At 45.1% G+C, this 24814-nt stretch overlaps 1 protein-coding gene across 1 annotated transcript in view; it reads right to left on the bottom strand.

Annotated features, from left to right (window-relative positions):
- Positions 1-1333: 1333 nt before the first annotated feature.
- LOC120968634 (uncharacterized) overlaps positions 1334-24814 on the bottom strand; it is a 40509-nt gene continuing 17028 nt past the window's right edge. Inside the window, exons 3-4 of the mRNA XM_040395543.3 lie at positions 23107-23306; positions 1334-1443 (exon numbers count right to left, since the gene is read on the bottom strand). Of these exons, the coding sequence (XP_040251477.1) occupies positions 1334-1443; positions 23107-23306 (310 nt within the window). The remainder of the gene's footprint in view (positions 1444-23106; positions 23307-24814) is intronic.

The following is a 24814-nucleotide window of genomic DNA, read 5'->3' as shown; positions in this document are numbered from 1 at the left end:
GTAAGCCGAGGGCTTTTCGGGACCACTCGACTTACTGGATACTTTACGGCGAGAGCATTTTGTTTGCTGGGTGTTATTCCCTCCGCACTTGGCTTAAAGAAACTTAAGTCGAGTCCCTAAAAAATAGCCCACGGCTTATAGGTTAACGCACGGGAAAACAGGATTTTCCTGTACTGATGCGGGATACTCAGCTAGTTTCCTAGTTGGCAATTGAACACGCGTTTATTTTTCAATGGAAAAGACTCAATGGACTTGGGTGCTGTTTTGACTCTGTGGATTCAGCAAAAAAGTGGAATTAAGAAAAAAGTGGGATTTTAAAAACATGTACTCTGCAACAACACGTGCAAGATCTTACAAAAATATATTGGGTTATTGAACCCTCGGAGGCCAAGCTCCATGGAGGCCTCCAAATGCAAAATTCAAAATTCATGAAAATTCATATTTTTACGTTTCAAAAAATTTTGATCAGAAAATACAGAGATAGATGAAGGCATAGATCACACGTGTGTAAATTTTCAGGATGAAATACATTGAAATGAGGGCTATGCAAAAAAGACAAATCTGAGGCTTTTTCAACACATGATACTATTCATTCTTCCGGACCATGAATTTGTCTTTTTTGTACAGGTCGCATTTCAACATATTTCATCATGAAGTTTTACATACATACGCTTCACACCCTTGTTTACTTGTACGAAGTTTTTCAGATTTTTTTTGAAGCCGAAATTTTCGAATTTTGAAGGCCGAGAGCCAAAACGCCGTTCTTTATTGAACCATCCTACTAAGATCTACGTGACCAGCTCTTCTAACTTGCTGTTACGAGATGATGCCGTGCTACGGATGGTTGGTCTTATATGGTTTGCTTGCCTCGGCTAATTGACCATAATCAACTGGTACTTAGCTTGAGAGATTTGGCCCATAACTTTTTAGAAGTTGGCAATACAAAACCTGATATGTGCAAAAGAGATTGCTACTAGTTGCGTGCATATTTCTTTGTTGTGCTGTTGCAGCTAGCATATGGAGCAGTTCGTTCCTCTGAATTTCTTGTACCACTCATGTCGGGGATTAAGCCCTTCTACGGATATCGAAAAAGGATAGAACGTCTGCTACACTGCACAGAACGGTTCCGACCAGTTTACAGGCAGGCTATTTCATTCAGACATCGAGACATGGCACTGATGAGTGAAGATGCAGAGGATCTGCAGAGGAACAAGTTGTGACAGCCCAGGTCCAGCACCTTCTCCTCCGGGCCAAGAGCATGCGTCGGATTTCTGATTCTGGTTCCAACCAGTTTACAGGCAGGCTACTTCATTCAGACATGAAGGCATCGCACTCATGAGCGATGAAGCAGATGATGATGAACTGATCTCCGCGTGCTCCTGGTGGCGCACAGGAAGGAGTTGCGGCACCCCAGGTCCACCACCTTCTCCTCTGGGTACAGAGCTGCGCCCATAATGGAAGCTTGATTAACTCAGGTCTGAAGATTAAATGGATCAAGGAAGAAGTACGCGGCCTGCCTCTTAGTTGTTACATACCGTCGAGGGCGTACTCGGAAAGATGTAGCTCGAACCATGCGCGGGCGCGTCCGTGGCACTGTCGTCCTCGGGGAGTGGCGGCCTGCGGCCCTCAGAGGCGTATACGGCAACAGCAGCCCGCGCTAGGTCGGCCACGGAGGCCGGCAGCACGCGCACCGGCCACAGCCTCGTACAAACGAACAATACGTGGCCACGGGGCGAGGGAGAATAGCTGGAGGGAGACAAGAGGCACGGGGCGGGGGATGACGGCATGCACTATGAAAAGCACATGATCGATTGACTAACTGACTGAAATGGGCAGGCTAGCTTTTCCCGGAGTTCAGAGTTCAACTCTCAACTCTGGGCACTTCTCTATTTTTTCCCTCTTTCCATGTCTCCTTTTTGCTACTACATCCCTTCATAAATATAAAATATTGTGATATTTCAATATAAATCACATACAGACTGAAATGAGTGAACAGATACATCCAATTCAGAAAAGTTATAAAGTCTTGTATTTATGTACGGAGGGAGTGTGTTGTAAGAATTTTTTTTAGTTTCCCTCAAAATTAGAGGGAAATGCAGATGCCCGGTATAATTTGAATGCTGGCGCTCTCTTGGCGCAGGTCCGGCTTCAATAAGACAAATTGAGCCAGACAAATTTGTGCATTTACCACAAGCTTCACGTAATTGGGGCAAGCTTCATATAAATACAAGACATATTGCCTACCTTTGACAAGCTTCATGTAATTGGGGCAATTTTGCTGGTAGATCCGTAGATGGTGCTCTCAAAGAAGGGAAGTAAAAAAACGAAGATATGGGGGCTGAGGGGTACCCATGAGACAAAGCATGAGAATTGACACGGGCAAGTACACAGTGGACAAAGGAAAAGACCTCACCATCCAGCAAAACCTGATGGTCCGTGGGAAGATTAAAATGTGGTCTAGCAAAAAAAAATGACATTTTGGTTGGAGTGAATGTTGATATGTTCGAAACAATTAGCTGGGAGATTGTTGTTACTGGAATAGTTAAAGACAAATGGAATTACCTGGTCATTAGGTTTACAACATCATATGGCTCCCCTTGTGAAGAAGGAAAGCAATCTTTTATTTCCGAATTACATGTGATTGTTCTAATATGTCAGGACATGTTATTATTGGCGCTGATTTCAACCTTGTGAGAAAACAAAAAGATGCTAGTAGTGGTAATGTGGATTTCAAGTGGGTAAATAAATTCAATGCTTGGGCTTGTGGGCTAAGCCAAGAAAACAACCTTGAAGCCCACCTTGTTGTACACAACTCTACTACTATGGTACTGCAAGATCAAGGCAGAAGCCCATTAGCTATAGCTAAGTCACTACTGGGTTTCTCTTGTTACAACACACACTACTAGGAAATACACACTAGTGTCTATTTTTCTGGTAGTTGTTGCCGATTTGATCTAGACCATCAGTACTTCTAGTGGTGTAGATGGCAATGTTGGAATTGGAAGGATAGTGATGGTACCCTTGCTGATAAAAAAAGATTGAGGGGATGTAATGGATTCTAGCATTGTGATTAAGAACAACTTTCTATGGGGCTGCCTTAAGAGCACGATGTTACATAATGTTTTCCACCCATTCTCTCATTCTGGGTGCCTCTTATTCAATAATGTTCTTTATAGACCTTTTTTGTCCTAATCTTGTCTCTCCATCCCTTTAGGTAGCTCCCCCTACCTTCTCATCCGTGGCCTATTCGAATGAGAGTAGTAGAAATGTGTGTTTCGTCCACTACGTTTATGGAGAGGATTTTATGACTAGGTATACCTGAGTGAAGATGGAGAAGTACCGTATATGGGTGCACAATCACGGGAAATTTATTAGATGAGTAAAGATTGTACAATTATCGCAAGTGGTCTTTTAATTCTGAGCTCAGATGCTCCACATGGCGTAAACAGTAAACTCTGAAAAAGAATATATTTATTTTCAAAAGTATCTGATTTTGTCTGATAACAAACATTGCTTGGTTTTTTAATTACATGCATGCAAATTTTGTGATGAAACAACCTCATGGATGTCTAAACAAAAATAACAAATCAGCACTAGATAATCCTTTTAAAAATAGTCCTTTTGGAGCATCGATTTTGTTATTTCTTTCCCAGACCTGCACTAATGTGATTTCATCAGAATTTCTTTTACACAGGAAGATAATTCAACAATGTTTGTTTCAGAAAAAAAGGAAATTTTGGAAGCTCTTTATTTTTTTTTAATTTTCCTGTTCCATGCATGCATTTGTGCTCCAGGGTAGAAAAGAAACTCCATGCCCATATGCCTCTAATCCTTGTCCAACAAACATTTCTCTTTTGAAAGATACTAGAGTACCAACCATTTGATCGGCAGTTGCATGCGCTAGTCTTGTCGTGTCATCCGAGTACTTTAGTTTTGTACAATTTTTGCTGTCGGCATTCGGTCGACTACTAGTTTGTTTGACACACTTAGAAATGGTTCACAAGTGAATACCATGTGTGGCTAGCATGGCTCCACCAAACAAGATGATTTTGCTTTGGTTTTACGTGTGGGACAACGTTGTGGACGACCCAAGCAATAAAACCTAATTACAAAACGTCTTCCGTCCTCAAGGCTCAAGCCCCGTGCTTACCACCTCCTTTTCCTAGTCTCGTCTCGTCCTTCTCTTCTGAATTTCTAGCGTACGGTAGCCGCTTCCTCTCCTCCCACCTCACCTCGTCCTTCACGGTCGACCTCTTCCCAGTACCATGGTGAGCCAGCTTGACCTCTCCTCGATGCCGCCTCTCCTCTCAGCCGATGCATCACCTTTCTTATCTGTGCCCTTCACTACTGCCCTGAAACCTCCTCGACTAACTCGTTGCCCCCACCCCATGGGCCCCAACGGTATCTCCACGAGACCTCATTTTTGCCATGTGGTTGCTAAGATATGGTCGCGCCATGCTCTACCTACAGCCCTGTGCGCTCTCTCCAACTTTCCTTTGTAGATCTAAAAGTAAACCGATAGTGCATTCTTAAGTGGATGGTGGAGGGTGCGACCCCTATAGAGGTGTCCGTTGCCCTCTTCTGTAGCTACGCAACCATCACCTCGAGCCGTGAAGCAGTGGCGGCTGGTGGATTTGCAATGTTTGGCCAGATGGGCGTATCGATGCTGGCCAAGCCAAGTGTTTCTTCGGAGAGAGACTGAAGCCATCAGGAATTGTTGGGTTGAATCCTTGGCATGGGCCTACCCCTAAGCAATCCCGCCATCACCTAGCGATCCAATCATGTGTATTTTTTTCATATATGACTCAATATAGCATGACACAAAGTTTAGATGGTTGTGCGTGTGAAGAGAAGAAACACAAACTAGGTTGGAATGCATGTGTAATATCAAAATCAGTTAAATGAATTCTCCTTTTTTCTGCATGGTTTTCCCACTGAATTCTATTTTAAAAAGAAAGTTTCTGCTATTAAATGTTCCTTTAGATACAACACTAAAATACAATGCATCATTGTATCTAAATATCTACCAAGTCATAGGAGACCACACTAAAAGACATCGCATTGGGAGTGGTCCTAGGTTAATGATCTCATCGCCCCATATATCTTGACAAGGAAATCGCTAGGTGGCTGGTTGGTTGATCGGAAGGAATGTACTCAGCGCTTGTCCTGGATTGTTTCTTGTTCGAGGTGCTAGTGATCTCCTAGGAAATCATAGGACCACTAGTTCATCTTGGAATTGCATTCCAATAGGCTTTCAATTAATAAGTGAACATGTGGCTCCAAAGCCACGCAGCTATCCCTGAGATACCCTGCAAGTACTCCCCATCGAGAAATGAAAAGAAGAAGAAGAGAGAAGTGAGGAGGCAAGGAAAACCTCCATAAACCACAAAAAATGGAAAATCTTGTCAATAAGTAGAATACATTGGTATCAGTAATTTGGTTGGAGAATAACCAGGGGATCGAGGCAGGAGCATGTCGTGGCAATGGAAGAAACTAAGAGAGACAAGAAGAACAATAAAACAATTTCACGTGGTGATAGCTGGTTGGGATAATAAATGCAAGAGGATAAGTCACATGTGCTGGAGAAGGGTGATACTTGTTTCTTGCTAGAAGCACACCTGGATGTGCCGGAGAAAGCAAATTTGAACAATAATAAAAAAAACGTGTGATGTATTTAGTATTTGTTTCAATGACAATTGGTTTTGTATTTGATGGGTCTAAGCATGACGATGTTTTTACCGAAAAATTTCAAAACTTCATGCAGTTAACAAATTCATTGTTCTACAAACATTTTCCTTTGTGTCTCTTGTTATTGTTATTGTCAAACGATGCAAGAAAGCTGAAATGTTAAACTAAGAAAGAATAATCACCGGTTCAACTACTTTATGACCATGACAAATGATACAGTACAACAAGGGTAAGAAAAGAAGGCTAAAATGATCCTAGAAAGATGTCATGTAGAACATCAAATTAGCAAAGGGAAATGCCAATTGCATAGCAATCCCATCAAGTGTCTTTTTAGTATGTTTTCATATATGATTCTATATAGCATGCCACAAATTTGAGAAGGTTGTGCGTGTGAAGAAACACAAACTGGGTTGAAATCAAGTCTAATCCTATAATGAGTTAAATGAATGCTCTTTTTTCCGAATACAAGGGTCTCCCCCCTATTTTCAATTAAAGAGACAAAGTTTGTACAAATGAACACTCATTTAGATACAACACTAAAATACAATGCATTGTTGTTTTAAATATCTACCATGTCATAAGAGACCGTACTAAGAGACATAACATATTGGGAGTGGACTTAGATTAATGATTTCATTGCCATATCTGGTCAAGGAAATCCCTAGGTAGCTGGTTGGTTGAGGAGAAGCACACGAGGCACTTGTCCTGTATTTTTTTCTTTTTTGAGGTAATAATGATCTCTTGGGAAACACCAGGACGCCTAGTTCAGCTTGTCATTACATTCCAGTAGGATTTCAGTTAATAACTGAATATGTGTGGACATACGCTACCGGTATGTCAGACATGCACTATACTGGCATCAGACAGACGAGTGCGGACTCAAATCACGTGTGGCCATTAGCAACAATTAGCAAATGTCCTCTCGTTCCTGCTGCCTCCTATTCCTATATGCTTCTTCTATCGAGGCCACTAGCATTTCTCTATTCTTCAAGAAGTACACTATTTGTAAAGAGCACAAAGGGTGCTACCTTGTAGAGTTATGCTACTACGTGTTTGGGGGAGGATCGATGGAGTGGTATACATACCCACACACAACACAATATAGTATTCTAGCCCAAGTGATCGGTAGTGTCTTGTGTCCTACATGCTGGAATGCATCTTCTTTTTATGGAACCAGACTACTCCTAGAGTTGGTACCTACAATTATGTCGTGTGTCCTAGGACTAAGTGGCGCCACCATTACTTATAACCAGCACCACCATTACTCATTGCAGCAGGGCTCGCATCACATTGGCCTCGCCAGGTGCCATTGCTCACTAGCTATCTACTAGCTCTCTAGAATGTTATACGACAATATTATCTCTTTGTTTCTAGTTGATGTGCAGCCATCACTATTTGAAAGTACAATTAATCTCTATTGGAAGAAAAGGATAGGGTCATGTGAAGCAACACGGAATGGAGTGTCACGTGTAATAGACATCACAACATCCTCGAGCTTGTCAAATGTGCACGGCTGACATAAAGAAAATTGTTGATCCCCTAGGATCGCACATACTTTATGAACTGAATCTCGGTCGCACTCGGCTAGTCGGCAAATGCACAACTGAACAAACATATATTTTTCAATGGAAGAGACTCAATGGACCTTGGGTGCCTCGTTGACTACCTTGATTCAGGAAAACAGAATTGAAATAGGAAAAAGCCGGCTTACCAAGACATGTACTCTTCAACAACACGAGCAAGACGATAATGGTGGATTTCTACTTACTAAAAAGATACTAGTTACTGAATCATCCTATTAAGATCTATGTGACTGTAGGTTATGCATGAGCTTTGCTAACTAGGAGAAATGAGTGGGTGCACATGGTGGCAGCTGGTGCAGGTTATCAACAGACGTGCAAGCGCCAAAATTTGCATTAGAACCAACAAGCCTGTCATTCCTCTGAAGCACATGGGCTCGAAAAGTCTTGGCATCACACGCTTGAAAGGAACATACACTCCAACCATCTTAATCCACGCGGACCATGTTCCTGTGCAGATGGAGGCCCTACTACCCTCTCATATCAACGTATATAGTTGTATTGCGAGATAAGCCTGAATATAAAACCTTTTCTGGGACAGATCATGAGCTAACAGACACTCCTGAGATAGCAGTGACCATCAATCACCGTGTCCATGACGGCCGCACTCTGCTAACTAGCTGCTACAATCTGTTGTGCTACATATGCTTGGTCTTGTATGGTATGCTTGCCTCTGCTAATTAACCGTCTCATCAACTGGGACTTGACAATCACATACTCGAGAGGTCTGGGCCAGGGATTTTGCAAGTTGGCAATACAAAACCCGATTTGTGAACATTAGATTCCCAGTTGCGGGCACATTACTTTGTTCTGTTGTCGCAGCAAGCACACAAAGGAGTTTGTTCCTCCGAATTTCTTCTACCACTTATGTCGGCGAGTAAGCCTTCTACAGATTCTGGCTTTGGGTCCAGCTTTTGAGAATCTTCAGACCGAAGGACACATTAGAGGCCATCAAATATTCTTGGTGTCTCCTATTCCTTACTTATGTTCTTGTCTCTTCGAGATCTGCGCTACCGGATATTTTGCCTTTCTCATCCCAGTCTTATTTCATAGCTATAGAAATTCATAGGTCGCCCAACAGAACTTGAATTCTACTTGGGTGAAGATTGAGCATCAATATATATGCACACAAATGCTCAATTAATCAACATTGGGTCTGCTTGGTTGAATATTGTGGAGCCCATGCAACAACCTAGAAAGTACATGGCAAAGGCTTCGACAAGCCGAAAATTTCATGGGAAAGAAAGAGAGGGGAAAGAAATAAAATGCAAGAAAGAAACCGAAACATGAATAATATATTTTGCGTTTTTTCATGCACTTTTGCTTCGGTACACCCACCCCCCTGAATACAAGGATGGCCCAAATCGCACGATACCTCTTCATAATCAGGGGTACGATTGACATATTTAGAAAAGTCCGCCCCGCCTGCCCCCGGCTGGTACATATACACGTATGGTTTTTTTTTCTCGGCTGGACGACGCTCGACCGGCGCTGGATGACCAGCTAACCGCGGCCTGCATGCATGCACCTGCCCCGCCTGCGCCCTGCATGCACGCGCCTTCGCCACCTACCCCGTGCCTGCCCCCGATTGCCACCTACCCTGGGCCTGCCCCCGCCCGCCGCGCCTCCGCTGACCCGCTGGCGCCCTCAGCCTCCGCGCCTCCGCTGACCCGCTGGCGCCCTCGCCGGCCGCACCCCGCTGATGCCCTCGCCCGTCGCGCCCCGCTGACGCCCACTGACCTGCTGGCGCCCTTGCCCGCCGCGCCCCGCTGACGCCCTGGCCCGCCGCGCCCTGATGACGCCCGCTGAATTGCTGCCGCCCTAGGCCGGCGCGCCACGCTGCCGCTGTCGCATGCCACCTCACCCCCACCCTGGCAGGCGGCGTGCCAACTCCATCTCACACTCGCCCACAGGCAGTCGCCACCCTCGGTCGTGCGCCTATATAAGCGCCCTCGGATGCCACCTCTCCCCTACCCCTACGTCAATTTTTTCTGACGCCACATCTTCTCTCCCGCGCCATGCCACATGGAAGCGATTGTTTTCGGATGCGGTGATTCAGCGGCCGCCGAGGAAGAGACGGCGCCGGAGGCAGCCGCGATGGAGGCGGCACCGTCGGCAGCCGCAGTGGAGGTGCCACACCGGCCGGCTTGTGGTCGTCAAGCCTAACGGGGCCGTAGACGGTGGACATATACCACCATGGCATCCCCGTGCCGCCGTCATGCCACCTAGCGCACGGGTGGCACATCACCTCCGACGGCTATGCGACGCCGGGCCCATGACAACCTGGTCCGTGGAACCCTGAAGGTCACCGTAGTTTTTGGGAAGGCCGCGACTTCGACACCGTCGTCGCTTTCTACAAGTCTCGCGGCATCTGCGCAGATGATCCAAACGCGCCCTCGCGCCCCTTGCCGCCCCGCCTGTGCAGGCGCGTGCCGGTAGGCGCACTCGTGCGTCTGCCCCGGCCGATCCTCTCGCCGCATAGGCTGCGGACGCCACCGCACCCCAATTTCAGGTCCCGCCAGTACTGGCCGCGATGCAAGAGGAGGGCGACCCGTTGGAATCGCCGGGTTTGATTCGCACAATCCGAAACTCGACATCGGAGACGGGTTGGATTCCGCCGGCGGAGTTAGTTCACCCGAGGGACCCGCTGGACGAGCCGGGGTACTGGCGGGCGATGAGGGAGTCTACCGAACTGCTAGCGCAGCAGTGTGGTAGCGCGTCTGAATTTTTAGCGCACTTCGGTAGCTCGGACGGCTCGAACTCCGACGGTGGGGAAGACGGCGGTGCCGGTAGGCGCACTCGTGTGTCAGCGAGGATGAGTAGTTAGTTTGTTTTTCGTTATTTTTAATTTGAAATGTAAAATTTCGTTCAGAAAATCTATGTAAAATATTTTAAATATGAATGAAATGTTGTTGCTTTCAATAATTATGGAATGTCGTTTGCTCTTTGCTAATGTTGGTAGTTGCATTTTATAAAAAAAATGTGTGTGAAAGAATGCACGAACGAATTCCCCCACTCAAGGTTAGAACAAAATCGAACACCGAACGAACGTTGCGTCACGTCCGACCATTGTTTGGAAAATCCTAGGAAGTCCATCAAGCGTTGGAAAAATATGCAAATTGGCGTGCGTGATGCCGATGGTGACGCCCACGTGTGGAAAAAGTTTGGGGCAATTTGGCGGAGTCGTAAAGAAAACATCTTCGGAACCCCCTCCGACAGACCGATATGGTGCTGGTTGCACAAGGTCTACATGATCGCATGCATGCAATCGCACCAAACTGTGCAGAAATGTGGGCACGGCCAATGTATGCCCCCACGCAAGGTTGGAATGAAATCGGACACCGAAGAACGTTGCGTCATGTCCGGCCATTGTTTTAGGGTTTTTTCACCGGCAAAATCCTAGGAAATGCATCGAGCGTCGGGAAAATATGCGAATTGGCGTGGGTGTTGTCGGTGGTGACGCCAACGTGTGGAAAAGGTTTGGGGTCATTTGGCGGAGTCGAAAGAAAAAACTCCGTCGGAACCCCCCCTCTGGCAGACCGATACGGTGCTGGTTGCACAAGGTCTACGTGATCGCACGCATGCAATAGCACCAACCTATGCAGACATGTGGGCACGGCCAACGTATGCCCCCATGCAAGGTTGGAACGAAATCGGACACCGAACGAACATTGTGTCACGTCTGGCCATTGTTTTATGGTTTTTTCAGCTGGAAAATCCTAGGAAATGCATCGAGCGTCGGAAAAATGTGCAAATTGGCGTGTGTGCTATCGATGATGACGCCAGCGTGTGGAAAAAGTTTAGGGCCATTTGGAGGAGTCAAAAATAAAACTCTTTCGGAACCCCGCCGACCGATACGGTGCTAGTTGCACACCGGCAACATGATCGCATGCATGCAATTGCAACAAACTGTGCAGACATGTGGGCATGGCCAGCGTATGATCCCACACAAGGTTCGAACGAAAGCGGAGACGGAACGACGTTGCGTCACGTCCGGCCATTGTTTTGGGGTTTTTTCACCGGGAAAATCCTAGGAAATGCATGGAGCGTCGGAAAAATATGCAAATTGGCGTGCGTGCTATCGATGGTGTGTGCCAACGTGGGGAAAATGTTTGGAACCATTTGGCAGAGTCGAAAAAAACTCCTTCGGACCCCCCCCCCCCCCTCCGGCAGACTGATACGGTGCTGGTTGCACATTGGTAACGTGATCGCATGCATGCAATTGCACCAAACTGTGCAGACATGTGGGCACGGCCAACGTATGCCCCCACGCAAGGTTGGAACAAAATCGGACACCGAATGGACGTTTTGTCACGTCCGGCCACTGTTTTAGGGTTTTCACCGGGAAAATCCTAGGAAATGAATCGAGCATCGGAAATGGATGAAAATTGGCGTGCATGCTGTCGATGGTGATGTCAGCGTGTGGAAAACGTTTGGGGCCAGTTGGCATAGTCGGAAAAAAACATACTTTGTTTGAAAGATAAACTTTGGAAGCTATGACAATTTTTGTATAGAATAATATACTTGGTTCAGTTAGCTAGCGGAGTCAAAAAAACATACTTGGATAAATCAACGTAGTTGCGACAAAATTAAGAAAAATGCCAACACAATTAATGAATGGGCCCGGCGTATCCATCGGGGCTCAAACCCTTAGACCAGGACTCCACGATCGGGAGTCAATCCCATAGTCGACGACTGCAGCCTCCACGATCGCCACGCCCCGCTCCCTCCACGATTGCGACGCACGATCGTCAGCCTCCGCCGCCAACTTTGAGCTTTGCGTTGGTTTTCCGGTGAAGAGGAAAGCGTGATGCAGCAACATAGAGATAAGTATTTCCCTCAGTTTGAGAACCAAGGTATAAATCCTGTAGGAGACACCACACAAATCACCTAATACCTGCACAAACAATCAAACAACTTGCACCCGACGCGATAAAGGGGTTGTCAATCCCTTCACGGTGACTTGCAAAAGTGAGATCTGATAGAGATAGATAAACGGTAAAGTAAATATTTTTGGTATTTTTGATTTATAGATCGGAAAGTAAAAGATTGCAAAATAGTAGATCGGAAACTAATATGATGGAAAATAGACCCGGGGCCATAGGTTTCACTAGAGGCTTCTCCCAAGATAGCAAATAATACGGTGGGTGAACAAATTACTGCCGAGCAATTGATAGAAAAGCACATAATTATGACGATATCTAAGGGAGTGATCATGAATATAGAGATCATGTCCATGTCAAGTAGACCAAAACGATTCTGCATCTACTACTATTACTCCACACATTGACCGACTCCTGCCTGTATCTAGAGTATTAAGTTCATGAAGAAAAGAGTAACGCATTAAGTAAGATGACATGATGTAGAGGAATTATCTCAAGCAATATGATGAAAACCCCATCTTTTTATCCCCGATGGCAACAATACAATACGCATTTCGATCTTGACTTTCCCACATGAATTCGCATACCTAGGTATCTCTTATTAAGAGCTTGTTTCGAAATACCTAAAGTACGTGTCACATCATATTTATGCTTGGCCTTCACATTATTGCTAAAGAGAACTGCAGACTTGTCCTCGTTAACGGTTTGGCCTAAGCTTGCTTCATATACCCGCAGGATGTGTTGGATCTGCTCCGCGCTTTCTTTATTTGTCTTGAACAAAATGAGAGAGCCATCTGCGGAAAACATATGGGAGATGCTAGGGACATTGGGGCACACTAGTAGAAAACAGGACTTTGGTTCGAGCCTGGCCAGCCTATTAGTCCCGGTTCATTACGAGCCGGGACCCATGGGGGGCATTAGTACCGGTTCGTGAGCCCAGGGGGCCGGCCGGGGCCTCGTGGGCATTGGTCTTAGTTCGTCTGGATCCATTTGTCCCGGTTCTAGGCACGAACCGGGACCAATGGGCCGCGCTCCTGGCCCACAGCCATTGGTACCGGTTCGTGCCTAGAACCGGTACAGAAGGGGGGGATTTAGTTCCGGTTCCTGCCACGAACCGGGACAAATAAGTTGCCTATATATACCCCATCGCCGCAGGAGAGCACTCCACAGTGCTATGGTTTTTGCTGGCCGGCGAGGGGGAGGGCATTGGGTGCTCTAGCTCACCTCCTATGCACATGAGGTGTTCGATAAAATGCCCGAGCCACACTAGTTAAGCTTTCTTCTCTCGAAGCTCGACCTCGGAGCTCCATTTTTCCCGAGATTTGTCTAGGTTTAGCGGTCCGTCACACCCCGTCCCCGTTTTCACCGCCGTCGATCGCCCGCGCCGATCTCGTCACCGGCACCACCGTGGTGAGCCTCTTGTTCTTATCTTCTTTCTGATTTTCTTACTTTAGATAGATACTTGTCTGATTTTCTTACTTTAGATAGATACTTGTCTGATTTTCTTACTTTTGACACACGTAATTATATATAATGAACGCAGATGAACCGGCAATGGATGTACGGTGACAGACACACCTCCGAGTATATTAAGGGCGTGCATAATTTTCTCGAAGTGGCTGAGGCAAACAAGCAGAATGGTTTTATGTGTTGTCCGTGCCCTAAATGTGGGAATACGAAGTCTTACTCTGACTGGAAAATCCATCACACCCACCTGCTTTACAAAGGTTTCATGCCACACTATAATGTTTGGACGAGGCACGGGGAAATAGGGGTTATGATGGAATACGGCGAAGAAGAAGAGGACGATGACAACTATGTGCCCCCTGAATACGGTGATGCTGCAACGGGGGGAGCTGCTGAAGATCAAGAGGAACCAGACGATGTGCCCGATGATGCTGCAACGGGGGAAGCTGCTGAAGATCAAGAGGAACCAGACGATGTGCCCGATGATGATGATCTCTGTCGGGTCATTGTCGATGCAAGGACACAATGCGAAAGTCAAAAGGAGAAGCTGATGTTCGATCGCATGTTAGAGGATCACAAAAAAGGGTTGTAGCCCAATTGCGAAGATGGCAACCCAAAGCTCGGTACCGTACTGGAATTGCTGCAGTGGAAGGCAGAGAATGCTGTGCCTGACAAAGGATTTGAGAAGCTACTGAAAATATTGAAGAAGAAGCTTCCAAAGGATAACGAATTTCCCGACAGTACGTACGCAGCCAAGAAGGTCGTATGCCCTCTAGGATTGGAGGTGCAGAAGATACATGCATGCCCTAATGACTGCATCCTCTATCGTGGTGCGTACGAGGATTTGAACGCATGCCCGGTATGCAGTGCATTGCGGTATAAGATCAGACGAGATGACCCTGGTGATGTTGACGGCGAGCCCCCCGGGAAGAGGGTTCCTGCGAAGGTGATGTGGTATGCTCCTATAATACCATGGTTGAAACGACTATTCGGAAACAAAGAGCATGCAAAGTTGATGCGATGGCACAGTGAGGACCGTAAGAAAGACGGGAAGTTGAGAGCACCCGCTGACGGGTCGCAGTGGAGAAAAATCGAGAGAGAGTACTGGGCTGAGTTTGCACGTGACCCAAGGAATGTATGGTTTGGTTTAAGCGCGGATGGCATTAATCCTTTCGGGGAGCAGAGCAGCAATCACAGCACTTGGCCCATGACTCTATGTATGTATAACCTTCCTCCTTGGATGTGCATGAAGTGGAAGTTCATTATGATGCCAGTTCTCATCCAAGGCCCTAAGCAACTCGACAACGACATTGATGTGTACCTAAGGCCATTAGTTGAAGAACTTTTACAGCTGTGGAAAGGAAACGGTCTTTGTACGTGGGATGAGCACAAACATGAGGAATTTAACCTGCACGCGTTGCTGTTTGTAACCATCAACGATTGGCCCGCTCTCAGTAACCTTTCAGGACAGACAAACAAGGGATACCACGCATGCACTCACTGTTTAGCTGACATCGAAAGTATATACCTGGACAAATGTAGGAAGAATGTGTACCTGGGCCATCATCGATTTCTTCCGACCAACCATCAATGTCGAAAGAAAGGCAAGCATTTCAAAGGCGAGGCAGATCACCGGAAGAAGCCCGCCATGCGTACCGGTGATCACGTACTTGCTATGGTCAATGATTTACACGTAATCTTTCGAAAGGGTCCCGGCGGACTAGCTGTTCCGAATGACGCTGAGGGAGGCGCACCCATGTGGAAGAAGAAATCTATATTTTGGGACCTACCCTACTGGAAAGACCTACAGGTCCGCTCTTCGATCGACGTGATGCACGTGACAAAGAACCTTTGCGTGAACCTGCTAGGCTTCTTGGGCGTGTATGGGAAGACAAAAAATACAGCTGAGGCATGGGAGGACCTGCAACGTTTGCACGAAAAAGACGGCATGCCTCCAAAGCAGTATGAAGGTCCTGCCAGCTACGCTCTTACCAAAGAAGAGAAGGAAATCTTCTTTGAATGCCTGCTTAGTATGAAGGTCCCAACTGGCTTCTCGTCGAATATAAAGGGAATAATAAATATGCCAGAGAAAAAGTTCCAGAACCTAAAGTCTCATGACTGCCACGTGATTATGATGCAACTGCTTCCGGTTGCATTGAGGGGGCTTCTACCGGAAAACGTCCGATTAGCCATTGTGAAGTTATGTGCATTTCTCAATGCAATCTCTCAGAAGGTGATCGATCCAGAAATCATACCAAGGCTAAGGAGTGATGTGGGGCATTGTCTTGTCAGTTTCGAGCTAGTGTTCCCACCATCCTTCTTCAATATCATGACACACGTCCTAGTTCATCTAGTTGACGAGATTGTCATTCTAGGCCCCGTATTTCTACACAATATGTACCCCTTTGAGAGGTTCATGGGAGTCCTAAAGAAATATGTCCGTAACCGCGCTAGGCCAGAAGGAAGCATCTCCATGGGCCATCAAACAGAGGATGTCATTGGGTTTTGTGTTGACTTCATTCCTGGCCTTAAGAAGATAGGTCTCCCAAAATCGCGGTATGAGGGGAGACTGACTGGAAAAGGCACGCTTGGAGGGGACTCAATAATATGCAGGGACATATATTCTTGGTCTCAAGCACACTACACAGTTCTACAGAACTCTACCTTGGTGACCCCGTATGTCGATGAACACAAGAACAGTCTGCGCTCCAAACACCCGGAGCAGTGCGACGACTGGATTACATGTGAACACATCGGGACTTTCAGCAGTTGGTTGGAAACACGTCTCAAAGGTGACAACACTGTTTGTGATGAGCTGTACTCGTTGTCCAGGGGACCATCTTCGACTGTATTGACTTACAAAGGATACAAGATAAATGGGAATACATTTTACACGATCGCCCAAGATCAAAATAGCACCAACCAAAACAGCGGTGTCCGCATTGATGCAGCAACCGAGAAGGGAAAGGACACATATTATGGTTACATAGTGGACATATGGGAACTTGACTACGGACATGATTTTAAGGTCCCTTTGTTTAAGTGCAAATGGGTCAATCTGTCACGAGGCGGGGTACAGGTAGACCCACAGTATGGAATGACAACAGTGGATCTGAACAATCTTGGGTACACTGACGAACCGTTCGTCCTAGCCAATGATGTGGCACAGGTTATCTAGGTGAAGGACATGTCTACCAAACCGAGAAAAAGAAAAGATAAGGAAGCGAATACATCATACGATGAGCCAAAGCGCCACATAGTTCTTTCAGGAAAAAGGGACATCGTGGGAGTGGAGGGCAAGACAGACATGTCCGAAGATTATGAAAAGTTTCATGAAATTCCTCCCTTCAAAGTCAAGGCTGACCCAAGTATCCTGATAAATGATGAAGATTATCCATGGTTACGGCACAATAAGCAAAGGACAGAAGCGAAGAAAAAGTGAAGACTTTCTCTCCACAACTATTATGATGATATCATGCCAACTTTCAACCTTTTCGTAGTTCATTTGAAATGCCTGTTGTAACAGACGAGTTTCCGTATGAAATCCTGATACTTCGAAAGAGATTGTCCGTTTTGTACACGAAGTGCATCCAGTTTTTGCAGTAACCCTCTCAACTTTCTTGCACATGCTTTTCAACCTTTTCAGAGTTCATTTGAAACGCTTTTCAATTTTAGGGTCTTATAGCTCAAAATAATCACTAAATGCATGAAACATAACAAATGAAGTCAGAAAGGGTTGAAAATTGATGATGTGGCTTTGAATGGTGCATTTTGAACACACGAAAAGTCAGGAGTTCAAATAAGTTTTAAAAAATGAAATCCCTTTCTAACAGACGAGTTCCGTATGAAATCCTGATACTTCGAAAGAGATTGCCCGTTTTGTACACGAAGTGCATCCAGTTTTTTCCGTAACCCTCTCAACTTTCTTGCACATGCTATGTGGATGAAATGATGATACCATGCCAACTTTCAACCTTTTCAGAGTTCATTTGAAATGCTTTTCACTTTCAGGGTCTTATAGCTAAAAATAATCAGTAAATGCATGGAAAATAACAAATGAAGTCAGAAAGGGTTGAAAATTGATGATGTGGCTTTGAATGGTGCATTTTGAGCACACAAAAAGTTAGGAGTTCAAATAAGTTTTAAAAAATAAAATCCCTTTGTACAGACGAGTTTCCGTATTAAATCCCGATACTTCGAAAGAGATTGTCTGTTTTGTACACAAAGTGCATCCAGTTTTAGCCGTAACCCTCTCAACTTTCTTGCACATGATATGTGGATGAAATGATGATACCATGCAAACTTTCAACCTTTTCATAGTTCATTTGAAATGCTTTTCAATTTCAGGGTCTTATAGCTCAAAATAATCAGTAAATGCATGAAAAATAAAAAATGAAGTCAGAAAGGGTTGAAAATTGATGATGTGGCTTTGAATGGTGCATTTTGAACACACGAAAAGTCAGGAGTTCAAATAAGTTTTAAAAAATGAAATCCCTTTCTAACAGACGAGTTCCGTATGAAATCCTGATACTTCAAAAGAGATTGTCCGTTTTGTACATGAAGTGCATCCAGTTTTTGCCGTAACCCTCTCAACTTTCTTGCACATGCTATGTGGATGAAATGATGATACCATGCCAACTTTCAACCTTTTCAGAGTTCATTTGAAATGTTTTTCAATTTCAGGGTCTTATAGCTCAAAATAATCAGTAAATGCATGGAAAATAACAAATGAAGTCAGAAAGGGTTGAAAATTGATGATGTGACTTTGAATGGTGCATTTTGAACATACAAAAAGTCAGGAGTTCAAATAAGTTTAAAAAATGAAATCCCTTTGTAACAGACAAGTTTCCGTATGAAATCCTGATACTTCGAAAGAGATTGTCCGTTTTGTACACGAAGTGCATCCAGTCTTTGCCGTAACCCTCTCAACTTTCTTGCACATGCTATGTGGATGAAATGATGATACCATGCCAACTTTCAACCTTTTCAGAGCTCATTTGAAATGCTTTTCAATTTCAGGGTCTTATAGCTCAAAATAATTAGTAAATGCATGAAAAATAACAAATGAAGTCAGAAAGGGTTGAAAATTGATGATGTGGCTTTGAATGGTGCATTTTGAACACTGAAGATAAACCTCTAGTATTATTGAAACTAACTAAAATTGTATAAAATTGATGCAACTAAAATTATCAAAGTATTTTCTGTTCAAAATCATTAAAAGGAAAAAAATTCATAAAGAACTTTTTTGTTACAAACTTTAATAGCAAAAAGAATTATCATAAAATAAAATAAATAAGTAATTAGAAACAAAATAATATAAACTTTAATAAAATATATAAGTAGAAACAAAATAAAATTTAATAACATAAATAAAATTTATGAAACTAAAATTATCAAAGTATTTTCTGTTCAAAACATTATAAGCAACCTCTAGTATTATTGAAACTAAAATTATATAAAATTGATGCAACTAAAATTATCGAAGTATTTTCTGTTCAAAATCATTAAAAGCAAAAAGAATTTTCGTAAAGAACTTTTTTTGTTAGAAAATTTAATAGCGAAAAGAATTATCATAAAGTAAAATAAATTAGTAATTAGAAACAAAATAAAATAAATTTGTCCTATAGATGTGTGTGTGTGTGTGTGTGTGTGTGTGTGCATGCATGGTCGTACGAGAAATTATATAATATACGATTGGTCCTACGAGAAATTCTATTATATACGACGTGTACAATATGTAGTAGCAGTTGCACTTGATGACTTCAGTAGCGTAAAATATGTTTCGAATGAAAAACAATTAAATGGAAAACACAACGAAAAGGAAAAATAAACCATAAATCATAAATCCTAAAACCCTATACCCCTAACCTCTAGTCTCGGTTGATGTCAGCCCAGCCCCCAGCGCGGGCTCGTGCCACGTGGTGGGCCATTTGTCCCGGACCGTGATGAACCTGGACTAGGGGGAGGGGGGGGGGGCTTTAGTCTCCACCCTTTAGTCCCGGTTGGTGAGCCGGGACTAAAGGCCCTTACGAACCGGGACTAATAATCAATTCTGCACTCTGCACTAGTGTCTGGCCTTTCCTTTCGTTTGTAGACTGTATTCTATACTCGCAATAACATTCGTTCAAATTATTCCTGTTAGGGAAGCCTTCTAGAGCTACTTATTTCATACTATTTACCCCACTTTATAGATGGAGGTGATTATCTGAGTGTACTGTATGCAGGTTCTTGTTTGTCCCTTCTCAAATTATTTTAAGAGAGAATAAACTATTAGTATTTATGCCTTATAGGCTCTTGAGACTAGGTACTTCTTAAAATGTGAATATATCAACAGTGTTTCGACATGTGCCCAGATTTATTTTGTGTACCTCCTATGTTTCACTTTCACCGCTCTTTGTCAGATAAATGGAGAGATTCTTCATTCTTTTTATGTTGTTTCTTTACACGAAGGATCCATACTAAACTCTAACGTGCTGTTCTTGTTGGCTTAGTCTAAACACATGCATTCTAGATCACCTGCTTCTCAATTAATAATTTTTTATTCGTTGTATTGCGGTTAATTACCATAACACACTCACCCAATGTATCGACGCATCCATACATAATTTAAGAAAATAATTTATGATGTGTTGGTTCTACAAATGTAAGCTGACTATGTAAACTGACTATCCTGTTTGCGTATAGAAAAACGTGGCATTTTGTTAATATCAATAGTGGTAAGAAGATAACGTGTGGGTTGGACCGAGAAAACAACCCACAAGTCCACCTTGTACACAATTCTACTACATCCCCGCAAGATCAATGCAATAACCCACTAGCTATAGCTAAATCACTAGTGGGCTTCTCTTTGTAGAACACACATTGCTAGAAACACAAGCACTTGTATCCAATTTTGTGGTAGTGGATGCCGTCTAGACCGTCACTACTCTTGGCGGTGTAGATGGAAAGGTTCACATTGGAAGGGTAGTGATGGTATCCTTGCTAATATGTGGCTCTATGGGATGAAGTTGATTCTATCATTGTGATGAACAACAACGTCCTGTAGGACTGCCACCAGAACACAATGTTCCATAATGACATCGACCCATCCTCTCATTCAGTGGCGGAGCTAGCGCCCGGCCACCCCGGGCACTTGCCCGGGCTCCCTGGGCAGTGGACTGCGTACGCAGGTGGTAAACAATGGGGGAAATCCCACTGTGCATCGTGGTTTACCCGGGCAGGACCGCAGGAGTGTTCGTGAGCTCCTACCAAGTGTACAGCTAATATTTAAGTAGGAGTAATGTGCTAATTAAAAAAAACGAGACCAACCCGGGCTAGACTAGCCTGTTGGCATTTTTTTATAGAAGAAAACTCCGTGAGCACCAAATGCTCAAGCCGAGACTTGAACCCTGGTGGGCTGGCTGCGAACTCCCGCGCCTTGCCAACTGAGCTACGTTCGGTTCTCTAATATGCTAACTACAAAGGGTGATTCATGACATTGACTTGGGCAGCCCTGCCAAAAGCTGTTTCCCGAGTGTTACTGAGAGGGGACTCAAGAAACGCTCGAACGTTTTGCCAAAGGCAGCACTCGGGAAATGTCAAGGACACGTTGTGCCCTCCAATGGAGCCATCTTCGACAAGTATTGTGCGGTAGGTACTCGGCAAACCCACAAACGCTTAGCCAAAGACATCACTCACCAAATGTCGAGGACACGTGCCACCCTTCGGTGTACCCATCTTCGCCGAGTATGGAACGAAAGGTACTCGACAAACACAACGTGCCATGTGATAGACGTCGTTTACGTCGGTTGGTTGTGAGCCTAGTTTACTTTGTTGAGTACTTCATTTTAGCACTCGGTAAAGACTTTGCCGAGTATCTGAGGAAAGGAACTCGGCGAAGCTCTCTTTATCAAAATGGGGTATGCCGAGTGTCACACTTGGCGAACTGTTATAAAATTGAATGCTGATATATCATATGGTAGTTCACTTTAAAATTACATTTGCATGACTATCATGTTTATATTGTTACTTCTTTATTATGGTGCATTTGTGGTTCCGAAGTTTGGGGCTATTTTATATATTGTGTATAAAAATACTTGATTTTTGATTTCCAAATTAGACACTTAGGCTCAAGCTTGCCCAGACTCCACAAAAGTTCTGGCTCCGCCACTGCTCTCATTCTCGATGCCTCTTATTCTATAAGGTTCTTCACACACTCTTATTATGTCCTTCTCTTGTCTCTCCAACCTGCTAGCTAGCACCAACCCCTTCTCATATGTTGACTGCTCAGATGATAGTACTCCTCCGATCAACATTATATAGAGGATGCATCAATTAATTCGGATTGGAGGGAGTAGCAGAAATGGTTGTTTTGTGTACCACTTTTATTGAGAGACTTTATGCCAAGCGTCGGTATACCCGAGTAAAGATTAAGCAGTAGTGTTATATGCTTGTTGGATGAGTACATAGGAGTACAGTTACGCATTGATTCCTATCCAACAAACGTTACTAGTTTATAAGATGCTAGAGTACCCTCCATTTGATAGCAATTGTGAGTGCTGCCCTTTTTGTGTTGTCCGACTAATTTACAGTTTTGTGGTTTTGGTTGTTCGCGCTCGACCAGCTTTTAATTCATTTGACACGAGCTTTTAATTCATTTGACACGTTCGGGGAAGGTTCACAAGTGAAAGGCAAGTGGGGATCGTTAAGCATGGGTCCATGAAATGAGAGGATTTTGCTTCGGTTTTACTGTGAGAAAATGTTGCGTGAACGACCCGAGCAGTAAATTATAGCTACCAATCCCCTCCTGCCCTTGAGCCCCACACATCGCCGCCTTCTTTTCACTTCTCTCCTTCCCTTTCTATTCTCTATCTCCATCGCCTGGTCACCACCGCCTTTCGTCCCACCTCACTTCGTTCTCCATGGTCGATCTCTTCCCAGCACCCCGACGAGACAGCGTGACCTCCCAACGGTACTAGCTTAAGTTTCAGTCTTTGGATAAAGATCCAATGGACAGAAAAAGAAGTGACTGAAACCAGAAAAAAATTCGGGCACCTGTCACATAGGTGCTCTTTTATTTTCTAATCTTTTTCGCACCATCATTGGTGTTGCGCTGGCATTGCAATTGCATAGATACGTACAGCTCGTAGGACTATCGGACAAGTACGTATATGTATCGTCCCTTTGCCGAACTGTACCTAACTCTACGTGCTGATCGTATATGCGTCAACTTATGACTTCTGAGTGATTCCGACCATTTTTAGTGTTTTACAGCACTGCTTTCACAGTTTCACTCTTTCAGACATCAACACATGGCAGTTCGCCTGTTGATGATCTGATCTCTGCGTCCGCCTGTTGGAGCAGAGGAAGAAGTTGCGAGAGCCCAGGTCCAGCACCCATGCCCAACTCAGTATCTTATCGTCAGTGATCGATGCAGCTCGAAGTTGGACTGGAGAACTAATCAATCGAACAATGGAATACATCACGAACGGCTTGCTAGGTATACGTACCATCGAGGGCGTACTTGAAGTTGAAGAGGTGCAGTTCAAACCGTGCGGCCGCGTATGTGGCGCCGTCATCGGCGGGAGCGGTGGCCGGTGGCCTGCACCCCTCGGCGGCATAGGCAGCGACGGTGGCACGCGCGAGGTCGGCCACGGTGGCTTCGGCACCCAGCAGCACATGCACCGGCCACAGGCTCCGCTCCACGACGCTGCCACCCGGTGGCCCAGCAGTGCCTCTGCCGCGGCTGGCACGTGCACGGAGCTCCTCATGGCTGGGCCGGCCGGGACGGAGAAAGAAATCAATCAAGAATTCAAGATCGATATCGACGGTGCGTCCGTATGTGGCTTCGAAAGGAGCAAGAGACAAGCTGTTGTTTGACTGACTGATGTTCGCACTGACACTGAAACCTATATATGTTCGCCACCACGGTACAATCGCGGCCGCGGGGTTGATCTCGTCAGCCCACCTCTTGAGATTTGCTTCAGTCTGGAGAGATTAATCTGAGCTGGTCTTGTTGGAAGTCATCAACACAACTGCCAGTATGTTTCATGCGCATTAATTAATTACTTAGGTACATTCTCGTAATGAAGCCTCACGTACATTGTCAGTTTGTTGTGGAGGAGTTTGTTGTGGCTTCAATTTCACCTACTGGACCTACCCGTAATGAAGCCTCACGTACATTGTCAGTTTGGGATCAAATATAAAAGTATCCCTAGTCCTAGGGATACATTGGAGACCTGTGAGGTGAAGCAAGACCCGTGCTCTGATTCCCAGTGTCTCCTATTCCCTACTACTAATCTATTGCATCCTCTTTCTATCTCGTCTCATCTAGATTTATACTAGTACAGTACTACCATTGGCCTGTCCCATCCATGAACGTTTGATTTTATAGCTATAAAAGTGTGTGTCGCCTAACAGACCATGATTCTTCTCGGGTGAAGATGGACGAGTAATATATATGCACCCACATGCACAATTAATAAGCAATTAATTTGCATGATTGAATGTTGTGCAGCACATGCTAGCAGATAGCACATTGATTCCAGGTCAAGTATCTCGTGGAAACAAACGAAATTTTTGAAAGTGCACATCAGTTCGGTAGGACCATGGTTAGTTGTGTAGCCAACTGCTAGCTATATCAGAAAAGACTTTCGCCCTGCCTTATATATAAAGCAACCATCAACAGCATCCAGTACAAACGCATGTCCCCCCAATACACGCATATACACACCCAAGGCAGGATAGATAGCCGCTGAGTGCAGCAACACCATTCCTAGCACTGCAAGAGCAGCCGGGGGCTACAACCATGAACACGCCACCAAAAAGAAGTGAAGCCGCATATGATGATCCATGGTCCTGAAGCGGCCTCTTCAGGAAGGGGACGACACCGGAGCGCCGCCACCGCCCGATCCGAGGATCGGAGTTTCCCCTGAAGAAACACGACGGGCAATGAGAGCCGCGCCAACGACTTTAAGAAGGGAAAGAGCTTCGCCGCGGCCGGTCCATCCGAAGATAGAGTAGGTTTTCACCTCGGCCACCACTCACCGCCACCGAACGCCACACCCCGGCTACCACGCCACCCACACGGCCGTGGCAACCGGGCAGCACCAAGCCACACGCTCTACCCATGAGCACCGTGGAACCACCACGAGGGCCGCCGCCCCGGCATCCAAGACCTTGAAACCACCTCACCCGCGACCTGCCGCTACCCCAGCC

Source organism: Aegilops tauschii, chromosome 7 (assembly GCF_002575655.3).
Source record: "Aegilops tauschii subsp. strangulata cultivar AL8/78 chromosome 7, Aet v6.0, whole genome shotgun sequence".
In the NCBI taxonomy this organism is placed as follows: domain Eukaryota; kingdom Viridiplantae; phylum Streptophyta; class Magnoliopsida; order Poales; family Poaceae; genus Aegilops; species Aegilops tauschii.
Note: the sequence above shows the minus strand (reverse complement) of the source record. Positions and strands in the feature narration are given on the sequence as shown.